At 50.5% G+C, this 25,807-nt stretch overlaps 2 protein-coding genes across 2 annotated transcripts in view; both read right to left on the reverse strand.

The window, feature by feature from the left end:
* Positions 1–4,843: 4,843 nt before the first annotated feature.
* TLX3 (T cell leukemia homeobox 3) lies at positions 4,844–6,927 on the reverse strand. Its single transcript, XM_048960767.1, has 3 exons — positions 6,507–6,927; positions 6,161–6,404; positions 4,844–5,054 (listed from the first exon to the last, which is right to left on the reverse strand). The coding sequence occupies exons 1-3, from the start codon at positions 6,925–6,927 to the stop codon at positions 4,844–4,846; spliced, it is 876 nt and encodes a 291-aa protein (XP_048816724.1).
* A 3,398-nt stretch (positions 6,928–10,325) lies between these two features.
* LOC125700426 (ran-binding protein 17-like) overlaps positions 10,326–25,807 on the reverse strand; it is a 136,472-nt gene continuing 120,990 nt past the window's right edge. The window contains 2 exon segments of the mRNA XM_048960980.1: positions 10,326–12,552; positions 14,961–19,513. The gene's annotated coding sequence lies outside the window, so the exon portion shown is untranslated.

Here is a 25,807-nt window from a genome sequence, read left to right on the forward strand (position 1 = left end):
GGGAGTGATGTTGGGTGCACTGTGTGGGGCAGCCTGCAGGCTCCATCCCAGGAGCTGTATGGGCAGCTGTCAGCCTGCAGCATTCAAAGAACAGTCCCGACACGAGGAAGGATGTGGGCTGTTCTACTTCCCCTGCCCTTTTCAGGATCTGGGGAAGGCAGTGAGAAGGGCACAGTGGTTTTGATCCACCCCTGTGCAGCAGAGCTGTGTCCTTTCACCTCTAAGCACTTGGCTGAGACATAAATGGAGAAGGACAACTTCACAGAGATCGATGATGGAAAGACACAGTGTGACAAGGCAGGAAAAAAAACCCCCAAAACCTAAAACCTGTCAGTTTCTACACTTGATGAACTCAGGACAGGGTGATGCTGCAGATCTCAAAAAATGCCCCATGCACCTTTTTTCCCCACCCCCTCACCTAACCCACGAGCTCCCATTTGCAGGCACGACCCTGGCGGCAGCACACAGCAGCCCCTCACCTTCTGCTGACCAAAGGGCCACGTCCCAGCTCAGCACATTCCTGACCAACCCTCTGAGGACACGGGAACCTCCAGGGCTGCACACTGCAGCCGGTGCCATGCACGCCAGCTGCTGCAGAGAGGCCTCAGAGCTCCCAGCACTGCCACAGCCCCATTCCCACTCCCCGCTGTGCAGGCTGCTTTCAGAAGCCATCACCATCGCAGCTCCTCTGCAATATACGGAGAAATCCCAGCACAGGTGTGAGCAAGCAGCGCGGTGTGCGGGAGATGCCATGTGGGAGAAGCTACAGTGTGGGCTGCAGGGCTGCACCCCCAGTCTTGGTTTTGGCTGTGGGTACCAAAGAGGGACAAGCTGCCTGCAGGACTGTGCACACAGCCACCAGCAGAGCACAGCCCTGCCAGGACCAGCCCTGCCCTGCCCGCCCCACAGCGCATCCCCACAGCTGCCCCATTACCCCTAATGGGAACGGCGTGCGGATGGACGAGGGAAAACCTAATGCCTTTCTATTATGCCACCGATTAAGTACTCGGGGTCGTGTCCTCAGCTGATGTAAAGTAGATGAGATACACAGAGCTTAATGGATCTCCGCACCCCAGCCAGCAGCCGGCCCTCTCGCTCCGTTAAAGCCCACAGCCCCTCAGCAGCCCCCGTGTTTAACCCCTCCATCCTTCAGCCACGAGCTCTGTTAACTATCCTTCCTTTCCCAAGTTTGGTTTCACTGCTGTATCTGAAGAGTCGCTGCCCTCACCCAGGTGGGGAACAGTGCAGCGGTGTGGAGCAGAGGGCACAGAGCTCGGGGCTGCGGACACTCGGAGCAGCACACAGAGCCCTGCAGCCCCCTCTGCCCTTCCAACCCCGTCCGCAGCAGAGCAGCTGAGCTGCTGCTGAGCACTGGATTACATGGCAAATAAAACACTGTTTTGCAAATATAGGTACATCGACTTTCAGTTAAAGCGTGGCTTCCTCAGCCCGCATCCATGAGCTGCAGCAGGCACACAGATGGCTCTTTTTGCCTTCTGTAACTGGATGGGTTAAGGAACGTTCAGTGCATTTCTGCGACAAGGAGTGGAGGCAGCGAGCTGTACGGAGCTGGGGAGGGAAACGCATGGCAACAGCCTATGAACAGAAATGTTCTGAACAAGGAAGGCAATGCAGACAGCCCTCGCAGACACCATTCTCGTGCAATAACTTAAACAGTGAGGATTACTACTTGGGGAAATAAAAGACAACATAACTTTCAAACTTGAAAAGCTCTTCCTTCGTTGTAATCAATTGCAATAATCCACGTCAGTGATTTAGATGAAGATCAACTTTACCTTTCTTTGCTGATGACACAAAACTAAGAGCAATAAAAAACTTAAGTGCATTTGTGCACAACTAATGGATTGGATGTGGCATGTGCCAATGGAAGTCGCTATGTATAATGCAGCACATACTGGATGCCAAATTAATGGGATCATTTGGGCATTCTGGAACACTTGTGGCACCGGGCTTAAGTCATCTAAGGAACCTGGCAAGGGTTCGTGACCTTCCATTTGCAAAAGCCTGCTGAAGCCTTGCAGTGCTGGAGGCAGAGCAGCACTCAGCCCAGCTGCTGTTCGGTTCCAGGCACAAAGGCGACAGAACTGAACAGAGATCTGGACTCAGCACCACATTAGGATGTGCTCCACCAGCTCAGAAGGAGCAGCCCAGGAGCTCGCTGGGGTGAGCCGTGGCCACACAGCTGCTCCTCGTGGTGGTGGCGATGGCTGCAGCACAGAAATGCACACTTCAGGGAGAATTTGTGTGCACAGGGAGGTGTAAATCTCAGTGTGATTGATGTTAGCTATAGATAAGCTAAAGTATGGCTCAGCTGAGCGAAACACTTTTGTAAAGCGGGGCTCTGAATGCTGCGCAGTTTGTGTGTTTGCCAGCGCCGTGCTCTCATCGTGGAGCGGAGAGCAGAGCAAATAACCCATTGATTTTAAAGCTCATTTAGGAAAAAGATTGCCTATACGGATCTATCTGATCACCGTGCATTACTCCATAACACCAAATACCTCAGGCACAAAATAATGCTGAGAGATGCAAATTCTGCAGCCTTTTTTTATATGGGGAAGGCTGTGCTGTGCATACGGGCGTTCTGAGGGGCTGGGGCTGGAAGTGGGCTTGGGGGGCTCTGAGGATGTCTGCATGGCTCCGGCTGAGTCCTGCGCTGTACCTCTGGGCACCGTACAGAAAATCACCCACAAGCACCACTCAGCAAAGTTTAAGCAATCTGCATGCAGCCACGTCCTGCTGACAGCTCAGCATCACTCCAGCTCTCCATCCCTATCCAGCGATGGGTTTGAACATGGGTTTCCCTGGGCTTAACGCTTCTGAAAAGAAAGGAACACGAACACACTGTCTGTGCTTCCAGGGTGCACATGAAACGTGTAACAGTTCAAACGGCTTAGGAAAACCCTTCCAACAGCTGAGAACCATCACTTTTGTAGCAGCTTCAAACACCGATGTACCCAACCCATCTCGGTGGGACACGGGGCACCTCCCCCAGCCCCCACTGCCCCACGGCCACACAGCCCCGGGCACAGGGTGTGGGTTGAGCCTCTGCGGGAGCAGCAGCACCAGCGCACCCCAAAGCGCCCTGCGAGCCCAGGCACTGCCCAGGTTTGTGCTCCTTGGGAACACTGGATGCCCTCTGGGAGCATCACTGCTATCCCACACGGCTCTGCTGTGCCGAGGGACGGCCCCTCTGAAGGGCGCAGCGCGGACTGTTGGGCAGCACAGCCACGGCGGACTCGGGCTGGCAGGGATGGCCGCTGCGACCTACAAAGAGAGCAGCGCGGAGCGTCCATCTCCGCTGGCGTTCCCCGCTGCTGCCCGGAACACAGATGCGGATTTCCTGCACAGAGCTGCATCCCGCAGCAGCTCACGTCTCGTCCCCAAGCGATCCGGGGTCGACAAACCAACTGCCCCGGCCCCATTCCCCGGCGCACGGTGCTGCGGCTGCTCGGCCGGCCTGGAGGCCGCTGCTTCGCGAGGCCCTCGGGGAAACTGCGGGCACGAACGGATCCCAGCCCACCGCCGTCCCACGGTGGTGCCGAGCCCGTCCTCCCGGTGCTGCCGGCCGCGGGGCCGTGAGCGCTGCGGGGCTCTGCGCCGACTGCTCCGCTGCGCGCTGCGGCGGTACCGCGCTCAGAGCGCTCAGAACGCTCAGCTCCGACCCTGTTTGTTTGGGAAAAATCGGAAACACGGACAGCACAGAGCAGCGCTGCCTTTAAACAGCGCCGAAACGTAACACCGAGCACAGGACTCTGACTCTCGGAGCCGTCCCGGAGCCGCGGCAGTGCGGGCTGCCAAAGCGGCGTTCCGCAGACCCGTCCGCCGGGCCGACATCTCGGCGTCGCTTTTATCGCCCGGTCCCCGCCGGGCGCTTCCACTCGCTCGGCGTTTTCCAACGCGGCCGCGCGGTTCCGTGTTCTGAGCGGCACCGCCGGGTTCGGGCTCAGCCCTGAGCCGCACGGCGAGCGCGGGGCGAAGTGGGAGGAACGCTACCGACATCCCCCAACGGCGACCCGCGTCCCCCTCCCCGCACGGCCGCTGCCGACGCCGTTTGGGGCCATTGCCCGCACCCGCAGCGCTGCGGGACTTTCGTTCGTTAAGAAAAAGAAAATAGGTATGTATGTCGTTAAAAAAATAAAATAAAATAAAATAAGAGCAACGAAAACCAACGAAAGCCAACAGGCGAAGCCCCAGCGCAACCCCGCGGGTCCCACCGCGGCTGTGCGCGGCCTGGTGCGGAGACGTCTCTGTAAAGAAACCGTTTATTTACACGTCTCGACAAGTACAAAGTATTATACACGGGCCGTGCCAACCCCCAGTCTTCGTTACGATGAACCGTAAGGCGCTTTCTCTACTGCCGGTGCGAGGAGGTGCGGAGCGGCGCGGAGCGCGGGGCGGGACGGGGCGGGCGGCCCCGGGGCATCGCGGGGAGCGGCGGCCGCCACCGACCGCATCCGGAGCGGAGCGGAGCCGTCCTGGCTGCCCTCGGCCCCTGCGCTCGGGGACCCCTCGTTGAGGCCGTCCCCGGAACGGGGGGAAAAAAATAAAAAAAAATCAAAACGAAAACGGCCTTTCGTTCCGAAGCCGACGCGAAATGCCTACGTCCGGATTTCGATATAAATAATCGAGGGTTTATATAATTCCGTATTAATAGTGCCCAAAATCTCGATGCATAAATAAATTAACTTATTAACACTTCTTACAAAAAGGAACGCCTCTCCCTCCCGGCGGCACCCCGGCCCCGTGCCGCCGGCCCGGCGCTGCCCTTCAGCGCGGGGGGAACCGCGGGGCTCCGCGCGTCCGCTTGGTGCCGGGGCCGCGCTCAGACGAGGGAGGTGACCGGCGGGATCTTTGCGCTTTCCTCCTCCCAGGGTTGCAGGTTCTGCAACGCGAACAGCGACGAGTTGTGCAGGCACAGCGGGTCGGGCTGGATCGACTCGTTGAGCGACTTCTGGAAGGCGTCGTGCTGCAGCTGCAGCATCAGCCGGCTCGCCTGCTGCCGCTCGGCCTCCCGTTCCTCCGCCGTCTGCCGCCTGCGGGCACGGGGCACAGCTCAGCGCTCAGCGCACCCGGCGGGACGGGACGGGGCGGGACGGGACGGGATGGGACGGAGATGGGACGGGACGGGACGGGACGGGACTCCGCGCCGCTCGGCCGCAAAGTGCGGCCCGGGAGGTGAGGGCGGCCCGGCGTGGGGCGGCTCGGCTGGGGAAGCTCCCTCGTTCTGCGGTTACTTCTCCCCTTTCCGATGAATCCCTCGTTTTCCAGGTAACTCCCTCCAGTCTTCCTAATAATCCTCTCCGGTTCTCCCCAGTAGTTCGAGTAATTTTCCCCAATAATTCAACCGATCATCCCCAGTAGTTCAACCCCAATAATTCAACCACTTATTCCCAAATAATTCAACCAATTTTCTCAATCCATTAATCCATTTCCACAGTCATTCCCCCAGTTTTCCCACTACTTCCCCTATTTCCACAGTAGTTCACCAATTTCTTCTAATACTTAATCCAATTTTCACGCCGCCTCCCTCATTTTTCTCAACAATCCTCCCAACTTCCCAATATTTCCCCCCATTTTTCCAACTGCTGGCTGATTTTTCACAGCCGCTCCTTTGCTTTTTTCCCCCAATAATTTATCCGATTTCCCCAATCACTCCCATGATTTCCCAACAGCTCTCTCAATTTTCTCAGTAACACCCTCCATTTTTTTCCGACGCATCCCTCATTTTTCACAATAACTCCTCCGACCATCCCAATAATTTACCGATTTTCCCATCAACTCCCCCAATTCCCGATGAATCCCCCAATTTTCTCACCACCACCCGTTTTTCACAACTCATTCCCCTTTCCATCAGTTCCCCTCACTCCCTATCGATTCCCTCAATGTACCGCAGCCATCACTTGTTTTTCCCAACGATTCCCCCAATTTTCACATGCACCTACAGCTCTTCCCACCGCCTCCCCCCATCTCCCCTTTCCTCACCCCCATTCCTGCACAGCTGTCCGCTCCCCGCTGCAAACTGAGGCCACCTGCTCCTCTCCTCTCCTCTCCTCTCCTCTCCTCTCCTCTCCTCTCCTCTCCTCTCCTCTCCTCTCCTCTCCTCTCCTCTCCTCTCCTCTCCTCTCCTCTCCTCACTCACCGCCACTTCGTGCGCCGGTTCTGGAACCACGTCTTCACCTGCGCGTCCGTCATCTTCAAGGACTTGGCCAGGGCCGCTCGCTCTGCCGACGCGAGGTATTTCTGCCGGTGGAAGCGCTTCTCCAGCTCGCAGATCTGCACGCGGGAGAAAGACGTGCGCGGCTTCTTGCGCTTCGGCGGGGTGCGGTTCTGGTACGGGTGTCCGATGCGCCGCGTCACCGTGAAGGGCGTCAGCGCGGCCGCGGCTGCACGCGATGGGAAACTCACGATCAGCGCGGCCGCTCCGTGCCCGACGGAGCCCCCCGCCCGCCCGCCCCGCCGCGCCGCGCCGCGCCGCTCCTACCCACCCGTGAAGCGTTCCTTGACGAAGCGGCGGCTGCTCTCCATCCAGGGGAAGCTGAGGCCGCCCAGGCCGGGCACGGCGGGGATGGCGCTGGGCACGGGCGGCGGCACGGCGCCGGGGATGGGCCGGTGAGCGGGGACGCGGATCACGCCGCCGGGCGCCAAGCTCAGGTTGACGCCGTACGGCCCCGACTCCTCGAAGGGCGCGGCGATGGCCGGGAAGGGGCCCGGCAGCGCGGGGTAGGGCGCGCCGCCGCGGGGGCCGCCCAAGAAGGCCGCGCCGTCGGGGCCCCGGGGGGGCGGCGGCGGCGGAGGCGGCGGCGGGGGGGGAGCGCCGTCCTGCTCGGGGCCGCTGAGGATCTGGTCGATGCCGAAGCTGATGGGCTCGTGCTGGTGCGGGCCCTGCGCGCCCGCCGCCGGCTCCATGCTCCCGCGCCGCGCGCAGCCCCGCGCCCGCTATAAAGGCGCCGCCGCCGCGCGCCCCGCGGCCCGGCCGGCCCCGCCGTGCGCCGCGCGGAAACTTTGCGGAACGCGCGCCGCCCCGGCAGCCGCCCGTCATCTCCTCGGGGCCGCCGCGCGCCCCGCGCCGCGTGCGCCCCCGCCGCCGCCATTGGCCGCCGCCGCCCGGCCTCTGCGCTCCCATTGGCTCCCGCCGCACGGCACCGGCCCCGCGCCCGACCGCGGGGGCCCCGCGCCGCGCCGCGGTGACATCACCGGGGGCGCGCGAACAAAGCGGGGCGGGGCGGGGCGGGGCGGGGGCGCCGTCGGGGCGGCGGAGCGGAGCGGAGCGGGGCCCGGAGCGGAGCGGAGGCGCGGCCGCACGTCGGGGCGCGGACTTTGAGCCGCCCCAGCGCGGCCCCCCGACGGCCGCCTCGCGCGGTGCGGAGCGCCCGCGTCCGCCCCGTCGGCGGCGCCCGGCCCGGAGGTCCCGGCGGCGTCGCGGCGATCGGCGGCGGGGCGGCCGAGGCCGCTAAGTGAGTTTGCCGCCGCTCCCCGACGTCCAAATGGGACTACAGGCGTTAAAAATTAAATAACGCGCGAATGCATTTACTTAGTTTCCCTCTTATAAAGGGAAATGAAAACAGGGAATAGAATTTTCCTTTTAATAGAATGTAATGGTATTTGATCAGCACCTGGTAGGGCGAGCCCGCGATTCCGGGAGCGGTGACACGGAGGCACTTTATTAGTTTTTAAAGCTCAGGATTCAATTACCGCCGAGCTGCGTAATCCCGACGGCCGGGCGGACACGGAGCCGGGCGGTGCAGGCGGCGGGCGGACCCCGACGGGCAACGCGGCTCGGAGTGCGGCTGCACCGCCGTCGCCGCCTCCGTCGGGGCTCCGCGCCGCCCGCGGCCGTGTGAGGTACGGGGTCAGCGCAGCCCCGGGCGGTTCGTTGCCTCCCGGCCGGTCCCGAGCACGGGGCGGGGGATCGGGAGGAGAAGGGGAGAAAAAAAAGAGGGGTGGAGAGAAAAAAGGAAAAAAAAACAAAAACAAAAACAAAAAAACAAACTGCGACCGGGCGGTAAATAAATAAATAAAGCGGCGCCCGGCCCCGGCTCGGGGCTTTGTTAGAGAAAATTGCGGCTCGATCTGCATAATGGGAACTCGGGCCGCCCAAGGCTATCTTTTTATTGCGTGTGTGTCTGCTGTTATCAATTTTGTGAACGATTTCACAGGGAGCCTGGCAGACTTGAGCTGGAATAATATGCAAAGATGAGCTCTGAATAATGAATGATGTGCTTTTAAACCAATTCCAAAGTGTCTGTGATAGTACAATATGAAAAGGGGTGGTAAGTAATAGTATATTTAAAAGGCGCTAGTATGTTTTTATTACTATATTTAAAAAGATATCTATATTATTTTTGTGAAATGGATAATATATCACGGAGTCTTTGATAATCAGCTAAACAATACATTTTTCTTTGGGAAAACTCTCCCGGTTTTACACAGTTAAATACGGAGCGTCGGCGCACGGCGTTGTACCGCTCGGCGACTTGATTAAATATTAACTCTATTTTAATATTAGCTTTTAAATTTAATATGTTGACGTTCTGCAGTTTTACTTTAATTACGTTTTATAATTAATAACCCGGGACGTACGGTATCCTTAAATGCGGCTCTCCCGCTGCCTCCTCCGCTGTAACCCCCCCCCCCACACACACACAGGGCGAGACGGTGCCGCGCAAACCCCGCGCAAACCCCGCGCAGCCGCTATTTCCACACCCGCCCCGACGGCGCGGCTCTGCCCCGCTTCGGCCTGGGGGGGGCGGCGGATACCCGCAGCGCGGCCCCGACGGCGGGCGGCGAGAGGCGGCCACGCGCGTTACGGTGCCGCCGCAAGGAGCGCTCCCCGCAGGACGAGCCGTGCGGCTCCGGTGCGCCCGTCTCCAGCAGCGCCTCTCCCCGCGAGCACCTCCGCACAACGGCAGCGGTGCGGAAACGAAACCCGCAGCAGGAAGATGCCGGCATCTGCCCGCTCCCCCGGGACCGCCGGGCGGAGTTGCGCGGGTAGCCGGGGTACGGCTCGATGTCCGTCCTGCGAGATCCTCGGTGGGAAGTTTGTTGTCGTAACGTGAGCCGAGTGAGCCGCTACACCTGTCTTATTTAATGCTTACCGCTAATTATTTGTAAAGCGTTTGGTTTCTAAGGTGAGAGGGAACGATGTCTGCAATGACACCAACAGAAAGCGCCGCAGGGCTCCCCCGGCACTCACAAACCACGGGCACGTCGGTGCCACCGCGGAGCTGCGCGGCTGAGCGCAAGCGGGGCCGGCACCCCGGAGCTGCCGCTGCCCCTCAGCTCTCCCCGCGCTGCTCCGTGCTCCCGACGCCCGCCCTGTACGGCTCCACGCCTCGTGCTGCTCCTCGCGTGGGGCCCGCGGCTGCCGCGGCACCGGCACCGCACGGAACGCATCTCCCACCCGCTGCTAAGCTGGCCGTCCCGCCGCCGCCAAGAAATCCCGCTCCTTTCAGGGCACTGGGGGCTCTGCCTCATCCCGGGCGTGATGCTCCGCTGCTCGAGGCCGCGCTTCAGCATGCAGGAATCCACGCGTTGCCCCGAGGACCGGCTCTGCTCCCGTCCCAGCGGGCCCCAACTCATTCCGCCGGGCTGCAGGGCTGTGAGGGCCGCGCTGCTCCTTCAGGCGCCGTCTTTGCCCGTGGAGCGGCACAGAGCGGCCCGAAGATGGGACGGGGGGAGGAAGGGCAGCCCTGGGCATCGCAGCCTGGCTGAGGGGGAGAACCCGAAATACCCCCCCAGGGCAGCAGCTGCAGGAGGTGTGCAGCCCCGGACACCGAGCGTGCCCTGATGGCTTCCGCTCACGTTTGGGCACGTCTATTAGGAAAGCCAAAACTTTTAGTTGCAAACCCGCGTCTCGGCCCACCAACACCCCAGTGGGATGAGGAGGGCGGGAAGGAAGGAAGGGAGCTGAACGGAGAGAGCGCAGAGGGTGACGGGCAGATGGGGCCCGGTGTCTCTCTGCCATCTCTGATAAAATCAGGCTGAGCCGGAGCCGGCGGGGACGTCCCGGCAGCGCTGCCGGGCATGGACATCTGCTCTGCTGTGCACGGTGCGGGCCGGGGCTGCCGAGGTGCAGTCGGTCTGTGCCAGCCTCTCCTAATTCTTATTTGCCGCACCAACCTGCACTCGCTGCCCGATTCTTACACTAAATATGACTTTGTTGGGCAAATCGCATTAGGGTGGATGCTGCAGGTATCCATTAAGGTTTATTTATCGTGATACGGGTTGGATCTCACGCTCATAAATAACTTATGTTATGGCTTTTGTTTGTAGAAATGTAACTTACATATTTTATTACGCTTTCTGTAAACCTCAAACAGAACGCTGTCAGAGAAGCACTCCTAACGGCCGCCTAAACTGTGGTACATCACATCCACACCAACATTATTTTTTAATAGGGCAAGGAAGCGCGTTACCCCTCTGCAGTTTGAAAGGTTCGCTGTCATCGTAAACTCCAATAAAGCATTAACAAGTCTAAGGAGCTGCTTTACAAAGTGTGCACCGCTCGTGGCTGAGCTTCTTCAGCGCCCCCGGTGCCAGCAGGACGGTGCTGGGCTTTGCTCTCCCTGTGCCAGGGCTGCTCTGCTCCTCGCAAGGCAGGCGCTCACCTGCAGTGCAGCTGTCGGTGCCTCACTGTGACCACAGAAAATGCATCTGGGGGAGAATCAGAGCCGTTCTGCAGTCCCAAGCTGTCAGCAGAACAAGACAGACTTGCATTGCTTTCTCGAGAGGAAATCACTGGGGGCCGAACGCAGTCTCCTTCCTGATGTTTTCTCCATCCATCGTTTCCATTCTTTTTATTTTTTATTTTTTTTCTTAAAGTACAAAGAAACCCCAAACCCCTTAAGGCAACAATGCTTTTAACCAACCAGGCATCACACATCCTTTGGAGGCATTGGAGGAAAGTCTGGGCTGTGCCTACTTTGCCAGTGGCCTTCTCAAGGCTGACAGCACAGACTCTCAACAAAGGACCTGGAGTCATAAAACACACTGCTTGTTCTGCCATCCATCTCCAAACCAAAAATCAAGCCTGTTTATACGACCAGCTTCTCTAAAGAAGGTCCTGCTGTCAGTTGTTAACCAAAGTTGGAATGCTGCTCAAATACACACATCCAGTTTGCCCCATTTACAAGGTGTGAGTTGTGGGAAGCGTTAGAAGCGGAATTCGAGAAGTGCCACAGAAGGCAGCAGCCTTATGTGAACACAAGCCTTGAGTCTGAACGCTGAGCGACAGGGACACACTGAGCTCTGCTTTCCACCATGCCCAACTTCTGCTCCCAGCAGAGCCGCTAACAAACCAGCACGAGGACTGGGCGCTGAGCACAGCCGCTTTCATCCGAGCCTCTAAATGCCAATGTGGGGCTGGGAGGTGATGGAAAGTTTCAACAGCAAATTACCCAGAGCCCTGGAACCACCTGCAGGGGAATGGCAGGACCTCCCTCTGTCAGACGGACACGGCTGCACACACAGCAGGGAATGGCTTCAGCTGTGCAGCCTGTAGAACCTAAGAGTGACAACTCGTTTCCTCATTGCGCAGGCAACCAATTATTTGCCTAAGGAAAAAGAAAGCCCAGCCCAATGCCAACAGTATCTAATTGCACGGAATAGCTTTTGTATGTTGTCAACTGATCGACTTATTACTTAAATAGTTCTGATTCTTGTTAGATCTTGCTTCATTCATCATTGGCACCCTGTGCCCACCTCAGGCCCTTCACTGTGCTGCACAGAGCAGTGCTGTGTGTGTGTGCACTGCAGACCCAAGGAGGGCTTCTGGTCGGTACACACCGAGCTCTTCACCACCTCTGAGAGGTGAAGACAAATCTGCCAAGTTTGCTGGTTTAGATGCATGTATTCATCTTCATCGTGCCAGAAGCCGTGTAAGTATGAGTGATACGTCTTTGGATCTGCTTGCTTTTTTTTGTTGGAGTGGATGCATTTAATCCTGTTTAAACAGCATCATAACATTTAGCAACTTCTTTCTGCCCTGGATTCCCCCTCTCCCCATTTCCAAGGACCTGGAAAACTTGTGCTGGTGAAATTCAGATCCCACCAGTGTTTCAGTAATGGCAGCTCCATCAGCTCTCTTATATTATATGCAACATTCTTAATTTCCTGGCCATACTTAAGAGTCTCAAGTGCTCACCTGTAGTCTTCCATTTCCTCATGCACACTGTCATGCTCTTTGGTTAAGTACTGTTTGTACACCGTTTCATAAAGATAAAAGAACAAGATAGTAAATTTTGCTAAGAAAGGCAGAAAATGTTGACTTCACATTGCTTTCACTATTGCAAAGCCTTACATTTATACCAGAGATATAGAATGGCAGAAGTTAACTAAAAAAGTAGTTTCCACAAGGGTCAAAATCTAACAATATAACAAGGCTCCAAAGCTTTCAGAACAGATTTATTAGCCAGCTCTGCTTTCCCCAGTCCTTGTCAGCTCTTCACTCCCAAGCTGCCCGCATCGGCCGCCCCTTCACTGTGCAGCACCTCAGCCACGTCCCTTCAGAACACTGACACGTTCTGGGTGAACCTGGGCAGAAGAAAACCCAACAGCTGGTTAGGAGAGACTTGACATTGATCTCAGTAAGTGGTAAAAAGAATAACAAAGATGGAAATGGAATCGAAAGAAGAACAGAGGAAAATGGGGGAAAAAAAATCACCACGTGCTCTCAAAAAGAGTTCTGCAATACAGCAATGAACTCAGAAGCGTATTTGGACAGCATTACAAACAGCCTACCAATGGTCTGAATCACACAACAAGTCTGCTGGGAACTGAATGCAATGAGGACCCTGATCCAGACCCTCCCCAACCTCCAGCAAAGGGCTCTCTGGGATGCACCCAGGTGGTCACCAACTCCAGGCTGCCCCGCTGCCACCACCCTCCTCACGTGAGACACTGCACCAGCACCCACCTGGCACAGAACTTCATTGCCATTTATCACATACCGCTTGTGTGCTTAAAAAAGTATTTTAAATGTCAGGAAAATATATAAGCACGCTGCATTTAAGGTCTCCGGGTCATTTTTTGTTTGTAGCCTCAATGCTCTCTGCTTTGATTGTCAGACTTTGCTGGTTCGCTAGAGCAAAGCTAATAAAGTTTGCCAAAGAATGGCTCCTTGGGGCTCCTTCTTGCACGGGGCTGCACGGACAGGTGCTTGTGGAACTGACGTGAGCTCAGGCCAGGTCTCCTGGCAGGAACAGGGAAATAATCCTTCCTGCCTACCTCCACAGCACTGTATTTGATGACTATGCGTAACTGCAGTGTGGTAAAGTGTGTGGAAATACAGGATGCAATTATGAGTTCATTCTTTATTCTATTCATAATTTTTTACTTTTGTGTTTATTTCCTTACTAATGGAAATTGATTTCTGCTCAAATTTAAACAATCACCGTTAAAAGAAGCCTTCTGTTCCACAGAATAAATCAGACAGGGATTACGAATCAAGGGCTGAAAACAGAACGGCCATGTATTAACTCATGCTGCTTGCTGGGAAGTGATGGCTTAGAAGTCTTCCTAAGTTAGACAGGCGGATGCTACCCAGACAGACGAGCTGCTGTCTGACCGAATTATCCCCGTCCCCCTCACACCTGCACCCACCTCTCCCTGCTGCAATTCCACAAAAGCTCCCCGAGAGCTTCCACACCACTGCCCATCTGACAACGCTCCACAGAGCTCAGAGATGAAAATACTCTTTAAATCTACATATATGTAAATCTAACGCTTGCCAAATCTAATCTTTGCCAGCAGCCCTCATGATGGAAGCCCCTGTCTGCTCCCTGAGCAGGGAGGGCAGGGAGAGGAGAGCCACATCCCTGCTGCCCGGCTCATGGCTGGTGTGGGGGCCCAGCCTCCTGCCATCCTGCCCCCCTCAGCCCACACTAGCACATCCAGCAGTCCCCTTCTGCCCTTAAAGTCCAGCTTCTAGGAATAAGGCAGCTCAGAGAACCTGCACATCAAAGCCTGCTTTCCTCTGAAAACTGTGTTGTCTGAAGGACTTCTTGCCTTCAATAAAAATAAACAGACACAGAACTAAGAAACTATCAATTTCTAGCAAAGAGTTTTGCTCAGTTCCTCATCTGTTCATGTTTCTTCTCTTTCTGTGTGGTTTTACTTATTTACGTAAGAAGGACTTTTGAGTCAAATGACTCCCCTGGCATTCACAGCTGCAAAATCAGCCCATGTCCTACAGCTCACCACCATCAGCTCCGTTTTTCTTTCTTTAATGGGCACTCCTGTCCTTTCTGATGCCTTTCTGCCTTTTCCCCCCAGTTTTCTCCCAACCCAGAACAAGTTACACAAAGTCTGTCAGAGTTACTGCCAAGGATGTGATCTGTGCTTCTCTGGGTCCACTCCCAAATCCCTTTGTCTCTGCCTATCATCGATTGTCAGGCCATAAGGAACTTGTTTTAATACTGGAATTTAACAGGAAAATGAAACAAAATAACAGAGTCCAAAATCAATGCAAAACTATGTAAGGATTAAAAAATAATCACCAATTTCCACAGCATCAAAGAGAAAAGAAGTTAGAGAAATAAAGTCAGCAAATGGTCCTAGTCATTCTGTCCAAGACATTCTGCAGGTTGTTTCAGGCCTTGCAGGGAGCCCCGCAGCCGGGACTTTGATTGTGTCTCCATAATTTCAGGGTTTGTTTTGGCAGAGTAATGCACACAGACCACAGGGCCAGAGCCACCTGGTAACAAACAGGGAACATTCAATGCTGACAGGAGAAACACTGAGTCTGCCAACTTCCACTCTGCTTTTCGACCGAGGGCAAGATTGGTTGACTTTGTGATTCGTGTTACCAGAAAAATTACCCTTGCATGTTTACCCACAGATTCAGGCTCCAACTGCTCAGTCTAGGGATAAGTCCTTTTATGGGGAATGACCCTTCTTTCTCAGGGAAGTAATTCACGGCTACTTATGTGTTATCAACTCACCAGCCTCTGTTCTTCACTGAAACCTTCTGCTCAACTCCTTTCATGTGGTTCCTGAAGCACTGCTCAAGGACTTGCTGTGTGCTGCCAGGCTGGCTGTTTATCAAAGTTGCCCTCAGCTCACTGAAGTACTGTGATAAAGAAACAGAGAACTTCAGGAACGTGATTTGGAAGTTTAAAGCCAGTTACTCACCTGCACCAGGAGCATTCTTGAACAAAGCTTCACAGGCTGCCTTCTGTGAGAGGAGCTGGGCAAACTGCAAGCAGATTTAGGTGTCCTGAGCCACACCAGCTTCAGTCCTACCTCACGACTACAATTTAGTGAGGGGCCACTTTCTGAGCTCCAACACATGAAGCCACCTGAGAGAGGTGATATAAAAGTTCCTCGACTCCTCTTTAAGTCTTTTTTGAATGGTGCAAGTTTGCACATCTCACTGCAGGATCTCATCCACTGTACTGCTGACATGAGACAGACTCATCCTTGCTTCTTTAGAAGCTAGGCATTCTATGACATTTTCTGTATTACTATATCCACTCTGTCCTGGTTAATCTACAGACTAGTTAAAATAGAACTTTTTACCACCTTTGGACAAATTTTGGCTAGCCTAGCAATAAGGAATGGGATGCAATCTCCAGAGTCATCAGCTACCCTATTCCTGTAGCCAAAGAAGTTGTATAATCCTGTTTAGTGTTTACTGTACTGACTACATAGACCAAAGTCTTCTGGCCTTGGGCATAAGCACATCCACAGTATGAACACTGAGAGAGACAACTATTCAGAGGTGAATGAACTATTCTGCTGAACCTGTGCCCGAGCACCTGGCAGAGGTTCACAGCATTCAAGAAGGATATTGCTGGTGGTCTCCACCCCATTCTACAGTACCTTCCCCACACCTCATCATTCGAGAGGCAGGATAGCAGTTCCGTCCACAGACACTGCTACAGAAAGTTCCACCAGTCCAAGTTTTACCATCAGTAACCAAGTCAGACATATAGAAACCACTCTAAAATGAATGTGGTCTTTTGGTTCAAGAATGACAACAGAAGTTAAGAGGTAAAAGCTTAAGCGACCACACTGACAACTGCCAAGCTAGTTTGGTCAAAGGCACACGTACTGATGGAGGAAAGCCTAACCTCATCTCCACATTTCAGTTGCACATCAAGAAAACTCATTAAAAGAAGGCTGAAAAGAGTTTTTAGTATGCAAAATATCAACAGCCTTTTGAAGTTAATGCTAGGCAAAAAAAAAAAAAAAAAAAAAAAAAAGGATACACCAGGGTATCATACAGATAGCCAAAATGCATGCCAGGGATTTGTTTAACACCTCAGTTTAAAACCAGTTAAATTTCAAACATGAGCTTCCTTCTGACCAAAAATGCAGCTCTCTTGTATTAATGCAAAAATACGAGAAAAGAAAACGTAGTAAAATCAGGGCATTCTAGTTTTAAGCCCATGACAACTCAGTAGGATGATAGGAATACTCAGAGCTGAGGCACTGGCGCAGGTCGCCCAGAGGAGCTGTGGGTGCCCCATCCTTGAGGTGCCCAAGGTTGGGCTGGATGGGTTCCTGGGCAGCCTGATCTGGTGGGCAGCAATCAGCCCATGGCAGAGGCTGGAGATACGTGGGCTGTAAGGCCCCTTTCAACCCATTCTATGATTCCACGATAGGAAGTGAAAAACCAGCCCCCAATCCAGCTCCTTTCAAAACAGACACATCCTGTATCACACTTCTGTGCTGGTTGCTACAGCACCTGCTGATCAAATAGCTGGGTCCCAAACATGTGAACTCAAACTTGAAAAACACGTAGGAGTAAAAGACGAAATATCTGTCTGCAACAAAGACGTTCCCCAAAGCATTCTCTCAAGGTGACAAATGCAGAGTTCAGTCTAGAAAAGGCTGCAATCCTGAGATCCTCTCTGGTACTCACAGTTTTGGAACAGAGGTGTTCCAAGAGCTTCTTTCGTCAACCCCACAACAGAAAGTCTTACCAATACCCTCCCTAACAGCAAGGAATTACACCTCTGTCCAACATCCCCGCTGACAGCCTCTGCTGAGGACTCTCCCATGGCATCGCTGCTCCAGCACTACAGAGCTGCTCTGAGCCCAGGGGCTTCTAGGGCTTCTCTGCAATAACATCACTTCTGCCCATGCACACACATGCTTGTGATCTTCTTTGTTGAAGAATAGCAAGAAGGAGATGCCAGGATCCTGGCTGCCATCAGGATTTAAATTAAACTTGCTGCCTCACTTTGGGAGAGGAACGATGTCAGGAGCCACTGGAAACCATCTCATTTGATAGCAAGCTGATGCTGTCTCAAAAGATTTAGCATTGTTTTAGGGTGGGCTCTGTATACAACTCCCATTTTGGCATAACTCAGCCTATAAGGACAAGCAAGTATGAATCCTAGCTTTTCTGAGTCCCCAGGTAAACCTGCCGCCTTCCCTTTGAGACGAACTATCGGCAAGGGAAGTATCATTACAACGAAAGTAGACGAGAACAAACAATAAAAGTAAAATGTGGTTAATGTGTGCTTGCTACCAGAGGAACTGTACAGACTGATACCCCACCTGAAATAAAGCAATCTGCTTCCAATAAATAAGCTGGCAGTGTACTGAAACGAGCCGAGGAAAGATGACTCTTACAGCCACATCTAAGTGCATCACCTACTTTTTTCTGATCACAAAATAATATGCTCCATGCAAAATGGGCAATGCAAATACTGCAAATTATATTTCCTGTTCTCCATCCCTCCAAAAGAAATGGAAGGCTTGCTGATAAGTCACGGCGCTTGTACGTACCTGTGTCTGCTAAGCAAAACACATAATCATTAGAACCAGCCTAATTTCAGTAAAAAGAATATTCTGCCAGTCACAAATTTATTTCTTGTGATTTACAGCTCCACAGTTTTATCTTCAAGTGAAATATTTAATTTCTTCTCATACGGAAGCAGCTAACATCAAAAAACACATAATTAATATGTAGTCAGGCTAATACTTAAACGCTATAAATCAGAAGCATTATATAAACAAAAGTGTCGTCTTGAACAAGATTGGGAACGCACAAAGCTACTTATTTCCCACTTTTATAATGATGCAGTGACTCAGAGCAGATAGAAAATGATTAGTTTTCCTTCCAAAGTAGGAAATATTGCTTCCATCTGTAAAGTATAATATTGTGATGTCATAAAGTTTTCCTAAACACTGAATTTGCCCTTATTCCCTCTCAATCATTTTAAAAGAACTGCTCTCTCTTATAGAGCCTGGATTTAAATCACAATAACACACCAAGAAGATGAATGACAGTGCTATTGGATATGGCTAAAATTGGATCCTTCAGCACAGGTGAATGATGAGACAGCGCTTCTCTTCTTGATATATTTTCTTCTTCTATTAGTTTCCTTCCATAGCTGGGATTTCAGTTTGAATTTTAATGTATGCAGTTGCTGCTAATCTTAGTGTCTTATTTTTTTCCAGCACCCTCTTATTGTATAGACAATTCATTCTCCAAAGCAGTAATACACTGAGGCTTGTGACTGCCCAAGATATAAAGCAATACAGAATAAAGTTAGAGCCAGCTCTGAACTGTGGCAAATACAACAGGTCAGTATCTTCAGGAACAATGCCTGGCTATACAAAAAATGCACACATTTAGATCGATTCGCATTCATTTACTCAGATGGTTTCCATTTCTGACAATATTGTCTCTATTAAGTCACAAGGGAAACATGATGGGTATATCCAAATTCATAGTTTCAGATTTTATTGAAAGGGCAAATTGCAGAGTATTTCCTGGTTTATATGATTTGCCACAGATGAACACAATCCAAATTGCAATCAATGCTGGTACTTAAGTGTAAGAGCTCAGATAATATCCTCAAAGCTGCTTGTTCCTGTGAAACCTTTCAGAAAAAGGAATTGGTTAACTATTTTTCTAGGAAGCAATTTTTTTCTGACGTGATTTCCACAGTGTTCTTGTTTCAGTGCTGTATCTAAAAGCCAGATGAGCTTGCCTATCATTCCTACCTTATTCTGGAAAAACAAAGATTTAAAATCTATTAATAATAATGATAAAAAAAAAGAGGTTTGCTATATTTGCAATATCTAAGATTGGGTGTAAAAGTTGGGGTAAAGTTTGAAAAGATTTTCTCATCAGCCTTTGTGAACAAATCTGTAAAATATTACCTGGTACATGAGCTGAGCTTTACTTTAGCATGGGGCTAAGTGAGTTAGGTTCCAGGGAAAGAGGGAGGGGATTTGAAAGAGCCACAGGCAGCTTTGTTCTGAAGTGAAATAATGATTTCAAAGAGTGCACCTGGAAGAACCTCTTAAATGCTCACCTTCTCATCTAGAGCTATAAGTCCAAGCAGTGGTCCTGACACAGACCGTTGGTTCCTGCAGTCTTCCAAACTGATGGTGTTCGTTAGGATTGACATCATCTGAAGGAAAATTCCAACAGTTTGGCGATCAGGAAAAATTATCAAAGCCTTTACTAATCATGCTGGGATTCCCTGGATGGGCACAGTATCCCAAAAGTCTTTCTTCCAAACAAATATTTCTGTAAGCAGAAATACCAGGTGAAGAAATGAAGAAAGTGAACGTTAAAGCTTAGCTCTGAGGTCATAATTACAGAAGTCAAAACAAATAGGAATAGAAACTTAAAGTTGTGTTTATTTAAGGTACAGATTCACTTATTGGACAGTAATATGTGTGTGGTCAGTAATCTGTGTTTGTTTCAGATTAATTTCAAGGTGCTATTCAAGATCCTGGTTTTCTCACACCCACTTCCTCCTTCTTGAAAGGCATTTGATGATGAAGGTAATCCTGATCACAGCAAGGCATCTACAAATCTACATCAATTGCAAGGCAGTTACAAATCCAAGTCTGTGGTTTTGGACATTTTATTTCTGTTACTTAACTTACAGAGATCTACAGCATGCATAAAGCCACTTGATCAACTTTACAAATCACTGAGACCTATCAATCCATACAGCTAAGCTCTTTTGGCTCTCGAGCAGAAGACAAGTAACTCTGATTGTTGGCAGGCTGTAACAGAGCCTTTGGCTACCATCACAACAGGTATTCTCCCCCGGGGTCTCCTGCTGTGCATCTACACTGCTGGTGTGTGTAGTTAGGGAGGGTGGGACTTATTTCAGGGACCAGCACCACTTTTGTAAAAATAAATCACAGAAGAGCTGTAGAATCCATTTAAAGACAAAATCCGCAAAGATATCCTGGAGACACAGCAGTCCCAAATGCCAAAGGCCATAACATATACGAATCTAAAAGCATTACTCAAAGACTAAACAGAACGAAAATTTGTAGAATGTCACCAGTAAGTAGTTTGACTCACATTTATAAAATATCTACACCCTAAAACCAAACATAGAAGAAGAAAATCATTAAATCCTTTCTTTTAGGCCAACGAGAAGCTATGAGCAGGGTCTCCAGAGAGCTGCCACACTACAAACTCGCCTGTAATAACTGACCAAGGCTAAGTCAAACAGCATGTTTCACTAAATGAAAAAGATGAATCCTAGCACTACAAATCACCTGCAACACAGATATCCACAAATTATTTGAGCTTTCAAGTCAGGAACATAAGGTCTGACGAGGGAAAGGCCCATTTTAATCCAGACTCCACAGTTTTACATCAGGCAAAGTATCTTCCATTACTCCTAGGACAAAACCACCTCTGCGCTGCTTTGCAACTAGTGCAAGCAATCCAAATATCTCTGTACAAGCACTTACCAGGCACAAACAATAATTACAGCTCTTTATATGTAGGTTGCTCCAAAAGTAACGTGTCCTATTTATTTCCCTGGAAAATATAACAGATACATAGAGCACAATAACACTACTTCACAGAGCAAACTCTCAGCTACAGAACGTTTTTCCACATAATCACCACCAGTAGCAATGCATTTTCACCAGCAATGAACAAGAGCCTGCATGCCACACCTGTAACAATCTGCACCAGCAGATTGGTGACCCACTGCTGCTGTCACCACTGCTGTAACGCAGCACCCACCCCTCACTGTACTCACATCTGCTGTTTGTTCTCCATAAACGTACAGCAAGCATCAGTGAATGTCAATGGGTGCAACTTCTTCCACATGGAGGAATTCAGTTCCACACCTCTGCTTCACATGCAGCTGTGTCACCACCAGTGCTGACGCCTTTCTACAAGGTTGCCTCTGTATAAAAGAACTGCTGGGACTTATGGCATCAGCTCACTAACACGAAGAAGGCTTACCACCTGTCTGTGAATGTCCCAGGACAGTGATTTATGCTTTTCTTGAGGTTACAGAAGTCTACTGCTTTCAGAGATGGACAATTTGCAATCCCACCGTGTTGTCTCTGCAGATGTCTCACAAGTCCCACTTCTCACAAGGCTAAAGAGAAGCCCCTTAGGTGTACAGCTCAGCAGTAAGAGATGCAACAATAAACTGGGGCAATCCTGTCTACTGCATCGAAAGTTGTCAGGAGTGCATTACAGCAGAAGCCATCAGCAATCACTGTGCCTAATGCCATCAGGATGAAGAGCACTAAAATCCATGATAACAGCCTCAAAAGTCCTCTTGTTTTCTATGTCCATCACAACTACTGCTACTGCTGCTTTGTTTTACTGTGTAGCAAGGCTTCCTGTGCTATTTCCATGTGAGCCTACAGCAAGCTGTCAGCATTCCAGATCCTTCTTTGTTTTACAGTGCTGCTGACACACACCAAAAGACACTGTGCCCACCAACAAGCACATGGAGGTCACCCCTGCTGCACAGAACTCAAGTCTAAGCGATGCTGACCAAACAACCTTGTCTGCAAGGCAACACAGCTAGTCTAGACGAGGCTCATGCTACTTCACAATGAAGCTTTGCCTCAGCACACAGCTCGTTTACTGGCAGAAGTACCAGGCTGCCACTTAATTTCGCTAACTCCACCCCATACCCCTCTTGTTTTCACACAGCACAGATCAGCTCCCTCCCACGCTGACAAACAACATCCCCAGCATCCTCCCCCAAACCTCACACGGCCCTTATTTGGTTCCATTCCCACTAGCTCATGTCATCAGGAGACACAGGGTGTGAGGAAATTTCCAGGTACACAGCTCCATCTGTACGGCCATTTCTGTCGTTCAGGTCACAAAGGAGCTGGAACTTGGCTTGTGGAGGACCTTGGAAACAACGCGCCTCTCCCTTTGTATTTGATTTGCATTTATATTTATTGGTATTTATGATGCAACACACACAGAGCAACGATGATGGCAATGTTATGGCGCTGCAGTGTTGCCCACCATTTGAGCAGCAGGATGGAGGCAGCCCCAGGCCCTGCTAGCTGCCGGCTGGAGGCAGGCGAGGGGCAGCAGGCAGAAAGCAAGGCTTGAGTTGGGGACAGAGCCGTTGACAAAGAAGGGGCTGCAGAAGCAGATAATGTATTTCCTGTGGAGTTCAAACTGCCACCCTTGTCTCTGTCCTCTTATCTTAAATGTAAGGCATCGCTTTATCTGGTTCAATAATGTTTCTTCTGACACATTTGTTCTGTACAAAAGAAACTATTGACAGAAGAGGCAACAGAAAAGAACTGCTCTTCCAATAAATTAATTCTTCAGAGCCTCTCTGCCTTCAGAGCTGCTTTCTCTCTGTAGCGCTGGCGGAAAACGTGGCTCAAGACACCCCTTATTCTGATTTCATTTTTCTAAAGAAGCTGGGAAAGAAGCTGTCTTTCCATTAAAAAGGTTCTGCTGCTGCTTCATGTATCAGTACAGCACAACTAGCACCAAGCAGGTCCTGTAACTCACTTCTCTCTCCCATGCGTAGGGATAAATATTCTATTCTAATGCCCCTAATCACATTTTTAATGTAAAGAAGGTTACATTAAAAACTCTGACAGCATTAAGTAGAGCTTCACAAAAGATCCAGAAGGCTCTAAAAACACACAGGTTTTGACCAGGCACTCGGCTGGTGAGAACAGATCTGATGTTCCACTCAGATCTGAAAAAGATGCCCATTTCATTGCTTAGCTTACACAACTTGGTAGATTTTATAGCTCTAGCTTCAGGCAGTCTGCTCTTAATTTAGGAGCTGTGATTACTAATTTAAATGTCCGTTAGAGTTCTCAGTTCTTTCATCATCAATTCTTTCTATATCAATAAATGGATCATCATTCAACTAATAATATTCAGAGGATTTAAATGCTCCAAGATTATTAAATACCTTAAATTTTAATCTGTTGTTTTAAAATATTTATTTTACTAGAAAGCCTAACTTTCAGATTGATATTTTCCACTTCGAGTCTGTTCAAAAAATAACACTTCCAAATGAAATAGGAAAACTAAAGCCTTGTATTTATTTTGAAAGTAAGAACAAGTCAATCACTCCTGAACTAAAAAATACTTTTCACTTGTCAGAAAATCAATTGGAATTTGAAAGATGTAAAAGTTTAAGGGCATATAATTCCTATATCTATGTATATGTGTGTGTATATATATTTAAGTATACATTACTACAATTATTTGACTCAACAACAGAAGCTTAAGAAGCTGCAGGAAAGTCTTAGAATAAGACTGTAAAGAACCCAATCTCGTGTCTCAACTGGGTCGGGCCTTTTTGTTTCCTTTTATGAAAACAGCACCAAGGTTTAAACGGTCAAATGAAAAACAATGAAAAAAAAAAAGGCAGGGCATCTGGGTGACACACCTCATGCCAACAACTCGTATATATCTGCAGCTCATGAACCGAAATGTGATTAAAGTGTCTGGATCTTTCACAGGGTATTCCTACCAGTTATCTGTTATATTGTGCAGAGAGAGTCTTTTTTTAAAATTGGTGTACAGAAGGGATGGAAAAGATGGCAATAGATGTGAGAAAGGGAACGGTAACAGAGCGTGGAACTCGTCATTTTCCTGGATATGTCTTTAGAACTGGCCAAAGGGCTCTAAGTATGGGAGTGCTCACTTGAAGTAGGTCCAAATCACAAGCTAGAAGAAATAATCACACAATAAGATTGTACTAACTTATGTCAAACCTGTCTTTGTATCTGAAAAAGAAACATAAGCACATACTCAGAAAGATACATTTAGGATGATAGCTTAAGGCTAATGACAAGCACCTGCAATGCGCCCAATAAATTTACTATACCAGAGCCACTGAAAACAGCCTTCTATTTCTTCACTGTTAAAATAAAGCTGGCACAATAACACAGACCAATAGGGCAAAGCAGACTTTTCAAAACCAAGGCTTGCTTCCAGCACTTCCTACCAGTAGTGAGTCAGTACTGAGTGCCTTTCAGGAAGCCACCAGGATCCCAGCAGCTGTCTGCAGTGCGCTAGGATGTAATGAGGGCAGAGCTGGAGCACAGGCAGCAGCTGCATCCTGCACACAAGCCGGCCGAAGCGAAACACTGCCCTATACTCTTCCCTCTAATTTGAGGACGTATTCTAACACGACAGAACGCGTTCTATTCGTACTGCAGTTGCCTCTAAACTGTTACGTGAAAGTCTAAGATGCTGGATCCTTTCTTGCCTCTCAGCAGCAGGTCCCTCTATCCTAAGGGAGACCTTGTTCCTGGGTCAGCTGGCATCCATCAGGGAGGAAAAGAGATGGCAGCTGACTGCTGCAAACCCTCAGCAAGGTGGTAAGCTTGTGGGACAGGTCTGCCCAGCACGTGGTCTGGCTCATTAAATACCGGGAGCAGAACAGTTAACTGCAGAAACACGGAAGATGCTTGATGAACGAAACACCTCCTTCTGCATGGAGGAGGGGACACAGTTCATTAATTGTTACCTTCTAGAGTATGCTGACTTGTTTCCGTCTGAGCTGAATTTCATGTAGAGCCTCTGCTGAATGTCACATTCTCACGCTGCCTTAAGTGCTAGGTTTTGTATTTGGATATCTGGTGCAGCTGACAGATGTTTACAAACTCATGTATCTGCACAGCTTCTTTCTGCCTATCCATCTGTGCTCCCTCATAGGCAGCAAATTATTCGACCTCAGGCTGGAATAACTTATGACTGTAACATCAACTCTTCGTCTGCTTTTTTAGGTGGTATTACCCCGAGATTTTCAGTTACAGATTCTGGGGCGGTCGCGTTCAATTAACCTGGGCTGTCTATTTAAGAGGCGGCTCTTTCTAAATAAGCAGCCGTAACTTACAGCATTGCAGCTGTTTTTAAGGATGACGGAAGCGTGATTAATTAGGACTTTGGGAACACACAACTTATCACGTTTGAAACATAAACTTCAGGTTGGTTTGGTGTAGGAGACAGCTGAGCTCTTTAAAATCCTTATAAAAAATTAATACACACTCCTCTCTGCTCTTATCAATAAAGAAGAGGAAGCTGGGTTCAGATCTGTACAAAACAGCTCGTGTCAGCTCGGATGATTGCTAGCATTCCTCCCAGCCCGCAGGATAAGGGCCCATCCCTTCTTGCTCAGCCAGCACTCCTACCTGAGAGATGGCAGAGGAAGAGGTTGGTGTCCGCCACCAGCACCTCCCAACTAATGCCTGTTGCAGAGTATTTCATCCTCTTGGGAGGAGGGAATGGCAGCTTCACCTACACCCACTGCCTTCCAGCAAGAGTCTCTCTTCAGGGATGTAAATGGCCCTACATCTGCATCTCAGGTCTTTCCCCCAGCTAACAGCAGGGCTTACAGTGTGCAGTTCCTCACGCACAGTTCACTCCTGCCTTCCCTTCCATCAAGTGCTGGGAGTTGGTGCACAAAGGCAGTGTGGGATTCCAGCACTGTGGAAGGGTTTCAGCATACAAACTGGCCTCTTTACCTGTAGGATCATGGCTTTTCTGAAATCTCTGTTACAGGAGGGCCTGCAAATGGCCAGCTGGGTGGCAATGTTCTGT

Source organism: Lagopus muta, chromosome 14, assembly GCF_023343835.1.
Source record: "Lagopus muta isolate bLagMut1 chromosome 14, bLagMut1 primary, whole genome shotgun sequence".
Classification (NCBI taxonomy): domain Eukaryota; kingdom Metazoa; phylum Chordata; class Aves; order Galliformes; family Phasianidae; genus Lagopus; species Lagopus muta.